The 13,937-nt window shown below is 36.6% G+C and overlaps 1 protein-coding gene across 1 annotated transcript; it reads left to right on the top strand.

Annotated features, from left to right (window-relative positions):
- The first annotated feature begins 8,739 nt into the window (after window positions 1-8,739).
- On the top strand, window positions 8,740-13,663 carry LOC107837819 (uncharacterized). Its single transcript, XM_016678298.1, has 4 exons — window positions 8,740-9,439; window positions 13,149-13,216; window positions 13,294-13,372; window positions 13,458-13,663. Exons 1-4 carry the CDS (start codon window positions 8,899-8,901, stop codon window positions 13,661-13,663), a joined length of 894 nt encoding a protein of 297 aa, XP_016533784.1. The 5' UTR covers window positions 8,740-8,898.
- Window positions 13,664-13,937: the final 274 nt, after the last annotated feature.

The raw sequence follows: 13,937 nt of genomic DNA, 5'->3' as shown, positions 1-13,937 counted from the left end.
TAAAAGCTAGTTTAATGATCTCAGCTTTGCACTGTCTGTTTGAGGTAACAGCTCATCAGAACTGTCAGTAGTGAGATATCCAGAAGTCTTGACTCCAGTCTGCAGTGCTTCACTACCTGAGCCTACACCTGGCATCACATCAGGACATCCCTGGGCTTTACAGTTTTTTTAATTTTTTTAATTTTTTTTTTTTAAATAACACACATCTGTGATGTTGCATGCAGTCTTTTAATCAGCACTTTAAGCGCCATATCTGAGTGTTTCAGCATGAAGAGTGTATGTCATTTAATCAGGTTGATGCGAAATGTAGGCTCATCAAACAGCCTGAGTGGAAGGAAGACTGAACATGAACATAAAAGATGATTACCCTGATTTGATCCTTCTCATTACACAAAAAATCTTCACCAATGTGGGATTTGCGCAGAGGAGACAAGTGTTCCATTAAAGCCTTTCTTTTCTCATCAGCTGCCTAACCAAGACCCTTGTCGGTGTAATCGTGCATGACCTCTCGTTAACATAATGAAAACTCAGAGCGTAGAGAGATCTGCGAATGTGTGTTAAAAGCTCTTAATGGGCAGCCCATGTTACTCAAAGTCTCAGTTGTGGTTTGCAATTAAAATGTTTTTCCATTAACATATTTCAGACTTTTCTTCAGCCAGAGCATTAAATCTGCACTTAGAGACACTGTGTTAAAATTGCATATGAAACAATTTCACAAAGTATAACGTTACTAAAAAAATATTTCCCATTTCAAGTTTTCTGAAGATGATTAATCACACGCACACACACACACACACTCACACACACACACACACACACACACACTGGTTTTTGCATATACAGAAAATGTAGAAAAACTAGCTTTAGGGATTATAAGTGCTAGTCAAAGAACTGGTTTAATAACTGGTAAATTTTTTGTATTTGTTTGGCTTAACCAAAATTTGAAACATTATTAGATATATATGCCAATAATGTTAAAATTATAGCTGGGATGCATTTATTGGTCTCAAAATGATTTGCTTCCATCGCTCATGTTACAGTTAGTTCTCTTGTTAATGAGGATTTAGTTTATATCTACAGCTGGCACAATAAGCATTGAAGATGTCTGTTTGCTTTTAGGAAATATGTTTCTAATATTTTTATTGACATGCAATTGTTGACAACAACCTGAGTAATCCAAACACACAAAGAAGTCAAAACAAATCGGTGCTCAAATAAAGTTATGTGTAATGAAGTAGGATATTGGATGGAATAAGTATTGAACACTTGAAGAGAATAATGTTCAAAATGGCACAGAATTCCAAGGAAACCAGAGCAAATCTGCCAGTATTTGGAAAGCATTTCTGTTTCTATGTGTAGGTCAATATCAGCTGGTTTAATATTAACTGATGGGCTTGAGAAGGTTTGTCATTACTAAATTATTGCACAGAGTTGGACTATTTATGAAAGCTAATAGACTTTTGCAAAAAAAAATCTGACAGTTGTAAAACATCCTTATAGAAATAGATACCCCTTCAAAAACATTTTGAATGTTCCAGTGAGTGCTATTGGAGCCATAATCTGGAAGAAGAAGACCACAATTTCTCTGTAAGTCAGAGCACCTAGTGATTGAATGTGAGTGAATTCTGCCACTGAAGAATCCAAAACAAAGGGTGTTGTTCCTGTTCCCTGCAGGTTATAGTGGAAGACTGCATCATTACATCAGGTTCTAATAGTTATAGTTTCCTTCCTGATTCTCCCAGTTGCCAATGCATCCATCATGCAGCATTATGCACAAGTGTCACCACGGCATTCCCATATTTACAGCTGTCTGTCTGATTCTGACAACTGGTCACATTTTATGTGTTAATCTATGGTGCACATCACCCTGGTGATCAGCCAGAGTGAATAATGCTATAGTGAAAACACTTTGATGAAATGTTGTGCAGAGTTTAAGATTGATTTGATTAATAGGCTTTTTTTTTTTTAGCGATCCTTAAAGTTAAGGCTCATCACTAGAAACATAAATAACATTTCTGATTTTAAAAACTTATGAAAAAGGTGATCTATGAATAAGTTTAATATGAAGTTAAATGAAATGTCAGAGGAATCATGATGCAGTGTGGTTTCAATTCCCCACCTCACCATCTGGGTCACCAGTTTTGCCTGTCTCCAAAACCAGTGTCCGTCGGGGTCAGAGGTCATGAGTCATGTTCTCCCGGTTTTTGTAGATTACAACCTTTGTGTGGAAAGTGACATATGCCAGTTTCAAGCCCTGTCTTGTGAATATGCCGCCTTTAATATTGAGACTCTAAAACACCAATACTTTAGACCTGTCAAGGTCAGGGGCCTCCCCAGATTTGAACCTCCCTGAGAATGTGCCACAATTTCTCAACTGTAATTTTATAAAAATACTAGGAAGTCAAGAATGGGTCACCCTCTGGCAAGATTTAGCCTTGAAGTTCATTTGCAGCATGTCAAAAATAACTGAAAAAGTAAAAAAAAAAAAAAAAAGTGTAAATTAATCCTTTTTTTCTCAATTAAGCTGTAAAAGTACGAAGATCTTATAGGCAAAAACTCAGAAGATTTATAAAAGCCTCTAAAGTATCAAAGGTAAGTAAGAAACTATTGGGCTTCAGCTTTTGGTCAAACAATAATGTCTAACACTGACTTTTATTCTGTACCCACAGAGCAACACAGAGCAGAAATCATGTTCTTTCGGACTTTACTGTTCTCTCTGTGGAAAAGAACTACTTCCTGATGCACTTGGTACTTTAACGGTTTTGTTCTTGTCAGTCTTTTAAACCAAAGCAATGCCATTAGCCTAAATGTTTGTTCTGCTTTTTGGTCTCAGTCCAGCATGATGTGTGTAATAAAAAACATCTAGCTGTTCTAAGAGAACTCAGATGTAATGCCGGGGCCCACACCTGCCACTGTCGGTGTGTACCTCCCCCACCAGTCTCAGACAACTGGATGCTGGTAGTTCAAAGCCCCTCGTCTCTAAAGGCCTTGAGGGGCGCTCTGAAGCCCTACTGTGATCAGAGTTTAACTTTTGAGTAACAGCATAGCTGATGAAAACAGTCTAGACTTACAGATAAATAACTTCTACTCAAATGTAACTAAATAAGAAAATTTGAGAACTTTTGATAATTTAGTTTCTTTTCTGTTATTCTGAAACTTTTGAAAAATGACTTGCTTTATAATTTTTTATATAGCATACAATGCCATCTGGGACCCTGAGGAGCAATCTGTTACCAGATTTTTCCAGTGCAAAGGCTGCTCCGCTCAGAGACCAAAGACTTCTGCACCTTTAATGGCCGCTGAGATCCACTACCCTGGAAATGATGCTGGAGATCAGGTACCTTACGGATTTCAAGTTGCTGGAACTCGTTTCCACAATAGTATTATATTATTATATTGCAGAGAGCCTTGTGGATGTCCTCTTTGGTCTGACCCAGTAGTAGGTGTTCTGTCTTTTCTCTTACATTAGAACAACTACAGTTTGAAGCAATTCAAATGTGAAATAATGTGTTATATTAACACCAGCCAGTCCACTGTTGCGACACTTGCTACATACATTATTTTGCTACATACCACACAGCTCGTCACGTATGTTTGGACACTACCGTGTTGAGATTTGGGCTGGAATGATTCCATAATAAGCGTAACAATAATGGTCTTCTTCAGACTTGTTGTAGAGGCTGATGGTGGTGGGCAAGACAGGTCTCCAGTAGCTGTCTATATTTCAGCAGATCATAAGAAGTCTCTGAAGATACTTTGTTGTTGTATGACAGGCTGACTTCATAAACTCAAGAAGAGTTTACGAAGAATCCTTGGTTCTGATGTTGATAACCCAGTACTTCGACACGTCTTCACATGCATCTAAATAAACAGTTCATTGATCAAAACACTTTACATGTTATGAAGTTTATAAGAACTTTTCAACTCCAGGGGCTTCATTTATAAAAGAGTGTGCAGCTTTCACACGGACAAATTTAGACAAGTGTGGTGCACAAAAAAAATTCTGATTCATAAAGCCATATGTACGCACATACCTGCACACCTTTCCTTTATACATCCCAGTTAGAGGGAAATAGGGCAGCTGCTGGTCCACCCTGTCGCCTCCCATAAATACATATATAAATTTGTATAAATACCTGGAAGACTGCCACCAAGAGAAGCAATAACCATGGTAATGGTCCTTTCTTGTAGTAGTATCAGTATTTATAATAATAATTATATATTTTATTTATAAGGTGCTTTCAGGGCACACCATGTCACCTCACAAAAAATAAAAATTACATTTTAAAGAAAAAATTCCAAATAGAAAAAAAACAACAAAACAACAAAATCGAGAGATCCAAGTGGAAATGCTTGTTTGAACAGCAGACTTAAAGACAGCGTGCCAGAGAGTCCTTTACGGTGAGCTGGGTATGTGGACATTTATTCTAAATAGAGGAATCATGTGTATAATTGCAAATTTGCAGAATATAGATGCTTTCTGTCCATAAAGGTGCATTTATAAGGCTGGCATGGCTCGACTGAAGAATGACTGTCTGATCTATCAGCAGCTCCAGCTGCACTGGTAACGCGCTGAAGGACAATAAACCATCATCAACATTTCCCAGCAGATCAATATGATCTCTGAACAAACGCTTCCTTTGAATCCTTCTATTGGCGATGTTCTCCATCAGAGCCAAAGCTTTCCATAATTATGCACCTTTGAGCAGCTACGTGTGATTGTCTATGTACATCTTGATCAACTTTAAAATAATCAAACCTGACCTGATTGGAGTTAATCTGCTGATACAACCCCGTTTTCTTTTTCAGTAAGAAGGAAATTATCTTACAGATAACATGCGGTTCATGCACTTCGGCACAAAAAACAATGCCTTATATCTTTATGTGACAAAAACGGAGGAAATTTACTATTTACATTCGAGTGAGGTTTTCACATCCTTTTATTTTTATTTTATTTATTTTGTGTGCATGTTATGTTATTGTCTCAGGATAAATGTGTTTCAGTTTCATCAATTACATTTAAACAATTAAAGATGGCATAAAAAAACATTGATCCGATGCTTGTTAACTGAGTCAGGTTTCAGTGTATTTAGGTGAGTTTTGGCGTTTTGCAGTTTGTTATTGTCCACATAAAAAGTTTGCATGGCTGCCGCACATTTTCATGGCAGGTAAAATGTTTGCGTATATTTACGCAAACTTTCACGCCATGTTCATTTTCTTAAATGCCCACTTGTGTGTAAAATATGGTGCCACACATTTTTTGTTCATATGCACACTTTATACATGAGGCCCCGGGTCCTGCAACTTCTAGATGTGTCTAATTATTGGACTCATTATTTAGTCCAATAATAATGTTATTAGCAGCACTCTGGAGAACTTGACTGCACTGAGGAGGCAGTTCAGCCTTTTGATTTGATTCAGGTGCATTGGACCAGGGACACACCTAAAAGTTGCAGGACACTGGACCTTGAGACCTGATTCGAGGACCCCTGATCTACAGGGTAAAAAGATGTTGTTGGTTTTTTTTTTTTTTACCTTCCTCTAAAGTCAAAGTGAAGGCCTTTCTCAGTGGCCTTGGTAGAAGGCTAAATGTGAGGAAAAAGGTCATATTTAAGGGCTCATGTAACTTAGGGAGTAACAAACGTAACAGCTGGACAGGGTCTGCAAAGCTGGCAAATGAACAAATGTAGTCACCTAAATCCCACACTGCACCGACATCTTTGTCAGGTTTTATTTAGCACTGTGATTTCTTGTTTTGCCACATGAAATCCAGCTTTTACAAATTATGCTGTGCCAGGAGGTATCTGCCAATCAATACTAACTCCCTCCCTTCTTAATCCGATTTACATTGGTAACCGCTTCCAGGGTCTGGGTTGGTTTGTATGCATTCATTGATTTTTAAATCCTTTGGCCTTTTTTTCCTTAAATGCAGACACGTCTGTGCTTCACGGTGTCTGTTGAAGGTATTGAGGAGTTTCATGCCTTGGTTGAAAATCAACACCTGAATGCTCTTTAAAGAAATAGTCAAAACAACAAAAAAAAAGGTTATATTTTTATCTATTCATTCAGGATTTTATGTGTCATTTTTAGGTAACTTTTTAACGCTGAACAAATTGTTATTTCTATTATAGAGAATAGTATAAAAGTTGCATTCATATTTGCTTTCATTTGAGCTGTTTAAAGCAGTTATTGCATTGACTTATATTTTAAAATATCTGCTTTTTATACTTGATTTTAGTTATTTCTATAATTTTGGTTACAATGCTTTTAATTTTGGTCTTATAGGAATTTTTGTGGCATTGTTCTGAAACCTTTTCTTTTTGAAATATTTCTAAAACAATGAAAATAATTAATAACTCCAAGACAGTAATTATGAGCTTTCTCTTAACTGAATATTTTTTTTCCAGATTTTAAACACTTTTGAGATTATCGCTGTGACCTCCCAGGTTTAACAGATTAACCTTGAATGACTGGTAAATTCAGGTTAAACAACTTCTAAAACTTTCTTTCTTCCTTTTAATTGTTTTAGTGTTCTACTCATCCACTCCTCCATTTACTTGCTTTACTATACCATTTATACATATTTTCTGTTAGATATGACATTATGAATATATGTTCATACAAATACATAGAATAATTGATTTTGGAACCCTTCTTGTGACAAATATGTTATTGCTTTCCGGTCATGTTGAAAAGACAGACAGAATGGGTTTAAACTGTCAGGAAAAAACTGAAATATTTCTAATTCAACCAGGAATTGACGTTAAACAATGTGGCAAATGAAGAACGTTTTCAGACCATTAAATTGCTCAAATTTGTGGTATTGATGTTTAGCATTGTTGTTGTTTGTGAGGTAACAATCTGACCATCTGGGTCACACTATGGGTTTCATTAAGCTCATTGTCTGAAAGGAGTTCTTCCCCCCTGGCTTTCTGTGAGGGGTTAAGGCTGCACTACAATCTTTCCCTCACTGTTTTTGAAGTGTTTTATCTTTCTGCTGCTCAGCTGCGGAGTTGACAGACAACATAAAGCTTTGGAGTGTCAGGAGTGTCTGCAGTCAGCCTTCATCCAATGCTACAACACACACTCAAAATATTGTAATCTTGGTTGTTGTTGCAAGCTTTCCCTATCTCTCAACCATCTCTATTTCCATTTGCTGATGTTCTTTTGTCCTTTTTCTTGACCAACCTTCATACTTACACTTATGCAATTTAGATTTTTTTCTTCATGTTTTCATTTTGAGTTTGAGATTGCATTGTTGTAGCATAGATAAGAGTGGGAGAAAGTGCTGAAATAATGACCTTTATGTAAGAACCTTCTTGCCTGAGTGGATATTTAAGGTGATTATTTTCATTTGACTGGATTGTTCAGGGCAAAAATTACACAATGAAAATGATTCTACATGCGTTATAAACTGTTTTCATTAATAGAATTTTTTCATTTATTTGCCTATTTTGCTCTTTTAAAAAAATCTGTATATCCCTCCAAGAAATGGCTTTTTAAAAAAATAGTAATTACATATCAGATTTTTTTTTATTTTTTTTTTTAGGTTTTATTGGCTCTAGTGGCCTTTATTTGATAGTGAATTGACAGAAAAGTGGGTAATGAGAGAAGGGGGAAGACATGTGGCAAAGGTCTCCAGGCTGGGAATTGAACATACAACAACTGCGTCGAGAACTAAGGCCTCCATATGTAGGTTGTTAACCCCTATATACAGTCATTTAGAAAAAGCTTTTTCACAACTGAGGGATCACAGTTGAAGCTAGAAGTTTATAAATAGAATAAGACGACATTCACATTTTTTCAAGTTAGATCAAATCAAACTTCTCTCTTTTGAGATCAGTTAGAATTACCCAAATTTTTCCTATTTGGTAAATGTCACAATAGGTTCAAAAGGTTTGAACCAAGTCGTCAGAAGCAATACTACCAAATATTGAGGAAATGTACGTAAGCTTCTGATTCTGAAGACATTAATAAGTTATTCTCTGACATATTCTTTTTGACATTATTGTGATATTTAGCAAATAATATTTTTGGTGATTCTAACTGACCTACAACCAGAGAAATTGGGTCTGATTTAACTTCAGTGAGAAATAAATATGTATGTCTTTTTATTTGCTGCATGTAAACTCTGGTTTCAACTTTATCGGTATAATAAAATGACCAGCTAGTAAAGTTATTTAAATCTTAGTGTATAAATGTATATGAAAATGCAACAGATTGCTGTATCATCATTTATCAGACAAAATCAACCTAGAATATACACTTTAAAAAAAGTCTGTAAATTTCACGGTAAAAAATCTTAAAATACCAACAGTTTCTGACCGCATCCAAAACATTTTATTACCATAGAAAATACATGGAATCACCGTAAGTCTACTCTGCACAAAAAGTCTCTAAATTTCACGGTAAAAAATGGTGAAATACCAACAGTTTCTGACCATAAAATCCAAAACATTTTATTACCATAGAAATTACATGGAATTACTGTAAGTCAACACTGCAAAATAAGTCTGTAAATGTACAATAAAAAATGGTAAAATAGTTACGGTTGCTGACTGTAATATAAAAAGCACTTCATTACTGTAGAAAATACATGGAATTACAATAACTCCATAAACANAGCTGATGAGCAGATGTTGGACTGTTGCTTTTAATTAATTTCCATTGACCTTTGTTTGGGTTACATTGAGCGTATGCCCACATTGGATCTTTATCTCCCAGGCATGACACTCTGTCTAGTTAAAAAGTAAAACAAGTGGTCTGTTAACTAATTTGAAATTGTTTTTTGTTTGCACAGACCCGCTGAAGGGACTGCAAAGTGCTCCTGCTAAGCAACTCTCAGCCCAGCATTTGTATCACATTTTCACTATCAGCCCTACAAACACCAACCTAAAGATGCCCATCTTTAAAGCGAAACCAGCAAACTGCTCCGTCCGGCCTGGGGCCCTGCAGATTTCTTCTCCACCAGTGAATCTAGAAATATTGCACACTAAACAAACGGATGGAAACTGTCTCAGTGAAAACACTGAGGCTCCGGGGGTCTCCACAATAACCACTCCTCCTGGCTTTAAAAGTGAATCACCAGTACCAGCAAAGTCTTCAGATGATGATGAGGACAAGAGTGTTTTCTATACTCCGGAACTTTTTGAGGATGAAGGAAACCTGCCGAAAGAGAACCATGTGTCCTCTCCCAGAATTGATCCTGATACAGAGAGATCAGCCACTCCATCCCAGGAGTTAGCCCCTGCGTTTGGTGAACAGAGTGTTGCTTCAGCCAGTAAGCAAAGCACAAAGCTATCACAGGGCCAGAAAGAGGACACAGAGGCACTGCAGCAAAGTGAGAAAACAGAGGAGGATGAGAGCCAGAACAGACAGAGAGGAAGTAGACTTCACAGGCTGTCCAGGTCCAGACAGAGAGTTTCCCTCAGTCAGGCAGGTAACCACCAGTCTGGACACACAGAGTAGCACACACACTACATCCTTACAGAGAAGGAAGGTTTCCACCAAATATTAGCAAAGGACTCAAACCATGCAATTAAATTGTATGCGTTATATTGTGTCTTTGCTTCTCGATTCTTAATCATGTTTGATCTTAAATTGTTTATATTCCCTTAATGTTGTTAAGCATGTTGCAGTTGCCTCAGGCAATTTATACTCTGACACTGCACACAGCCGTCTCTTGCCAGCTGCTCATGTGTTGTGACGGCTCTTCTTGTTAAGGCCCATTCGCAGCTCAAATAAACAAAACCAACCAACATTATCAAGATTGCTGCATAAACTGAACATTTCTTTGGGTAAATCTTTAAAATACACAAACAGGAATTTGTGTATTTTCTGCAGGAGTAAATAAGTATGTAGTTCAATTTAATGATGTGTCTGTAGGTAATGAATGAGCACAGCAGAAGCTCTATTATGCCCGATTGAACCCTGAATGGAGGACCATCTTACTCTAAGTAGTTTTAGGTTACTCACTGTGTGTTTGGTAGGGATTTGTTTTACTGTTGGAGAATATACTGATAAATAGCAAGTTAAGCTAAAGTAGAATTTTACTATTTCGTTTAATTGTTTTTTTTTCTTCTGTTTCTTCTTCTAAATTCTTCAAAGTGTTATGGGTAGAAAATCAATAATATAAATAAACCCACCCTACGCTACATGAATGATAACACCGCTTTCATTAAATAAAACAGATATAATCAGTAAAAGTTGTTTAGATGTCATCACTAAATGATGCCCTGCTTTGAGTTATTTTCATTGGTTGTAATTGGGGTTCTTAGAGTAGCACTGATGTTAGAAGATATACATTTATGTATTTTCTCCCAATTATACTCTTATTAGAGTTGTTACTGATTCCTTTACTTTCTGTGATAACAATAATTATAATTTAAGTGCAAACTGTTTGAATGAATACAGATTTAATGTCTAATGTCTGGCTGTGTAAAAGAACAAGAATGAAATGTAACAAAACAATCTGGGGTCTTTACTATTTTAAACAACTGTCTCTTAAGTTACTACCCATTAAAACATTTCCTAACAGAATATTGCAAAAGGGGATTTTTTTTAGATTTTTGAAGTATGGATGTTTTGAGATGTTATGAGTTGACAGTATTTTACCTGCAATAAATAAAAGCTAGTTTAATGATCTCAGCTTTGCACTGTCTGTTTGAGGTAACAGCTCATCAGAACTGTCAGTAGTGAGATATCCAGAAGTCTTGACTCCAGTCTGCAGTGCTTCACTACCTGAGCCTACACCTGGCATCACATCAGGACATCCCTGGGCTTTACAGTTTTTTTAATTTTTTTAATTTTTTTTTTTTAAATAACACACATCTGTGATGTTGCATGCAGTCTTTTAATCAGCACTTTAAGCGCCATATCTGAGTGTTTCAGCATGAAGAGTGTATGTCATTTAATCAGGTTGATGCGAAATGTAGGCTCATCAAACAGCCTGAGTGGAAGGAAGACTGAACATGAACATAAAAGATGATTACCCTGATTTGATCCTTCTCATTACACAAAAAATCTTCACCAATGTGGGATTTGCGCAGAGGAGACAAGTGTTCCATTAAAGCCTTTCTTTTCTCATCAGCTGCCTAACCAAGACCCTTGTCGGTGTAATCGTGCATGACCTCTCGTTAACATAATGAAAACTCAGAGCGTAGAGAGATCTGCGAATGTGTGTTAAAAGCTCTTAATGGGCAGCCCATGTTACTCAAAGTCTCAGTTGTGGTTTGCAATTAAAATGTTTTTCCATTAACATATTTCAGACTTTTCTTCAGCCAGAGCATTAAATCTGCACTTAGAGACACTGTGTTAAAATTGCATATGAAACAATTTCACAAAGTATAACGTTACTAAAAAAATATTTCCCATTTCAAGTTTTCTGAAGATGATTAATCACACGCACACACACACACACACTCACACACACACACACACACACACACACTGGTTTTTGCATATACAGAAAATGTAGAAAAACTAGCTTTAGGGATTATAAGTGCTAGTCAAAGAACTGGTTTAATAACTGGTAAATTTTTTGTATTTGTTTGGCTTAACCAAAATTTGAAACATTATTAGATATATATGCCAATAATGTTAAAATTATAGCTGGGATGCATTTATTGGTCTCAAAATGATTTGCTTCCATCGCTCATGTTACAGTTAGTTCTCTTGTTAATGAGGATTTAGTTTATATCTACAGCTGGCACAATAAGCATTGAAGATGTCTGTTTGCTTTTAGGAAATATGTTTCTAATATTTTTATTGACATGCAATTGTTGACAACAACCTGAGTAATCCAAACACACAAAGAAGTCAAAACAAATCGGTGCTCAAATAAAGTTATGTGTAATGAAGTAGGATATTGGATGGAATAAGTATTGAACACTTGAAGAGAATAATGTTCAAAATGGCACAGAATTCCAAGGAAACCAGAGCAAATCTGCCAGTATTTGGAAAGCATTTCTGTTTCTATGTGTAGGTCAATATCAGCTGGTTTAATATTAACTGATGGGCTTGAGAAGGTTTGTCATTACTAAATTATTGCACAGAGTTGGACTATTTATGAAAGCTAATAGACTTTTGCAAAAAAAAATCTGACAGTTGTAAAACATCCTTATAGAAATAGATACCCCTTCAAAAACATTTTGAATGTTCCAGTGAGTGCTATTGGAGCCATAATCTGGAAGAAGAAGACCACAATTTCTCTGTAAGTCAGAGCACCTAGTGATTGAATGTGAGTGAATTCTGCCACTGAAGAATCCAAAACAAAGGGTGTTGTTCCTGTTCCCTGCAGGTTATAGTGGAAGACTGCATCATTACATCAGGTTCTAATAGTTATAGTTTCCTTCCTGATTCTCCCAGTTGCCAATGCATCCATCATGCAGCATTATGCACAAGTGTCACCACGGCATTCCCATATTTACAGCTGTCTGTCTGATTCTGACAACTGGTCACATTTTATGTGTTAATCTATGGTGCACATCACCCTGGTGATCAGCCAGAGTGAATAATGCTATAGTGAAAACACTTTGATGAAATGTTGTGCAGAGTTTAAGATTGATTTGATTAATAGGCTTTTTTTTTTTTAGCGATCCTTAAAGTTAAGGCTCATCACTAGAAACATAAATAACATTTCTGATTTTAAAAACTTATGAAAAAGGTGATCTATGAATAAGTTTAATATGAAGTTAAATGAAATGTCAGAGGAATCATGATGCAGTGTGGTTTCAATTCCCCACCTCACCATCTGGGTCACCAGTTTTGCCTGTCTCCAAAACCAGTGTCCGTCGGGGTCAGAGGTCATGAGTCATGTTCTCCCGGTTTTTGTAGATTACAACCTTTGTGTGGAAAGTGACATATGCCAGTTTCAAGCCCTGTCTTGTGAATATGCCGCCTTTAATATTGAGACTCTAAAACACCAATACTTTAGACCTGTCAAGGTCAGGGGCCTCCCCAGATTTGAACCTCCCTGAGAATGTGCCACAATTTCTCAACTGTAATTTTATAAAAATACTAGGAAGTCAAGAATGGGTCACCCTCTGGCAAGATTTAGCCTTGAAGTTCATTTGCAGCATGTCAAAAATAACTGAAAAAGTAAAAAAAAAAAAAAAAAGTGTAAATTAATCCTTTTTTTCTCAATTAAGCTGTAAAAGTACGAAGATCTTATAGGCAAAAACTCAGAAGATTTATAAAAGCCTCTAAAGTATCAAAGGTAAGTAAGAAACTATTGGGCTTCAGCTTTTGGTCAAACAATAATGTCTAACACTGACTTTTATTCTGTACCCACAGAGCAACACAGAGCAGAAATCATGTTCTTTCGGACTTTACTGTTCTCTCTGTGGAAAAGAACTACTTCCTGATGCACTTGGTACTTTAACGGTTTTGTTCTTGTCAGTCTTTTAAACCAAAGCAATGCCATTAGCCTAAATGTTTGTTCTGCTTTTTGGTCTCAGTCCAGCATGATGTGTGTAATAAAAAACATCTAGCTGTTCTAAGAGAACTCAGATGTAATGCCGGGGCCCACACCTGCCACTGTCGGTGTGTACCTCCCCCACCAGTCTCAGACAACTGGATGCTGGTAGTTCAAAGCCCCTCGTCTCTAAAGGCCTTGAGGGGCGCTCTGAAGCCCTACTGTGATCAGAGTTTAACTTTTGAGTAACAGCATAGCTGATGAAAACAGTCTAGACTTACAGATAAATAACTTCTACTCAAATGTAACTAAATAAGAAAATTTGAGAACTTTTGATAATTTAGTTTCTTTTCTGTTATTCTGAAACTTTTGAAAAATGACTTGCTTTATAATTTTTTATATAGCATACAATGCCATCTGGGACCCTGAGGAGCAATCTGTTACCAGATTTTTCCAGTGCAAAGGCTGCTCCGCTCAGAGACCAAAGACTTCTGCACCTTTAATGGCCGCTGAGATCCACTAC

Source organism: Poecilia formosa, unplaced genomic scaffold (assembly GCF_000485575.1).
Source record: "Poecilia formosa unplaced genomic scaffold, Poecilia_formosa-5.1.2 Scaffold179, whole genome shotgun sequence".
Classification (NCBI taxonomy): domain Eukaryota; kingdom Metazoa; phylum Chordata; class Actinopteri; order Cyprinodontiformes; family Poeciliidae; genus Poecilia; species Poecilia formosa.
The sequence above is the reverse complement of the archived record's forward strand: the minus strand, read 5'-3'. Positions and strand labels throughout refer to the sequence as shown.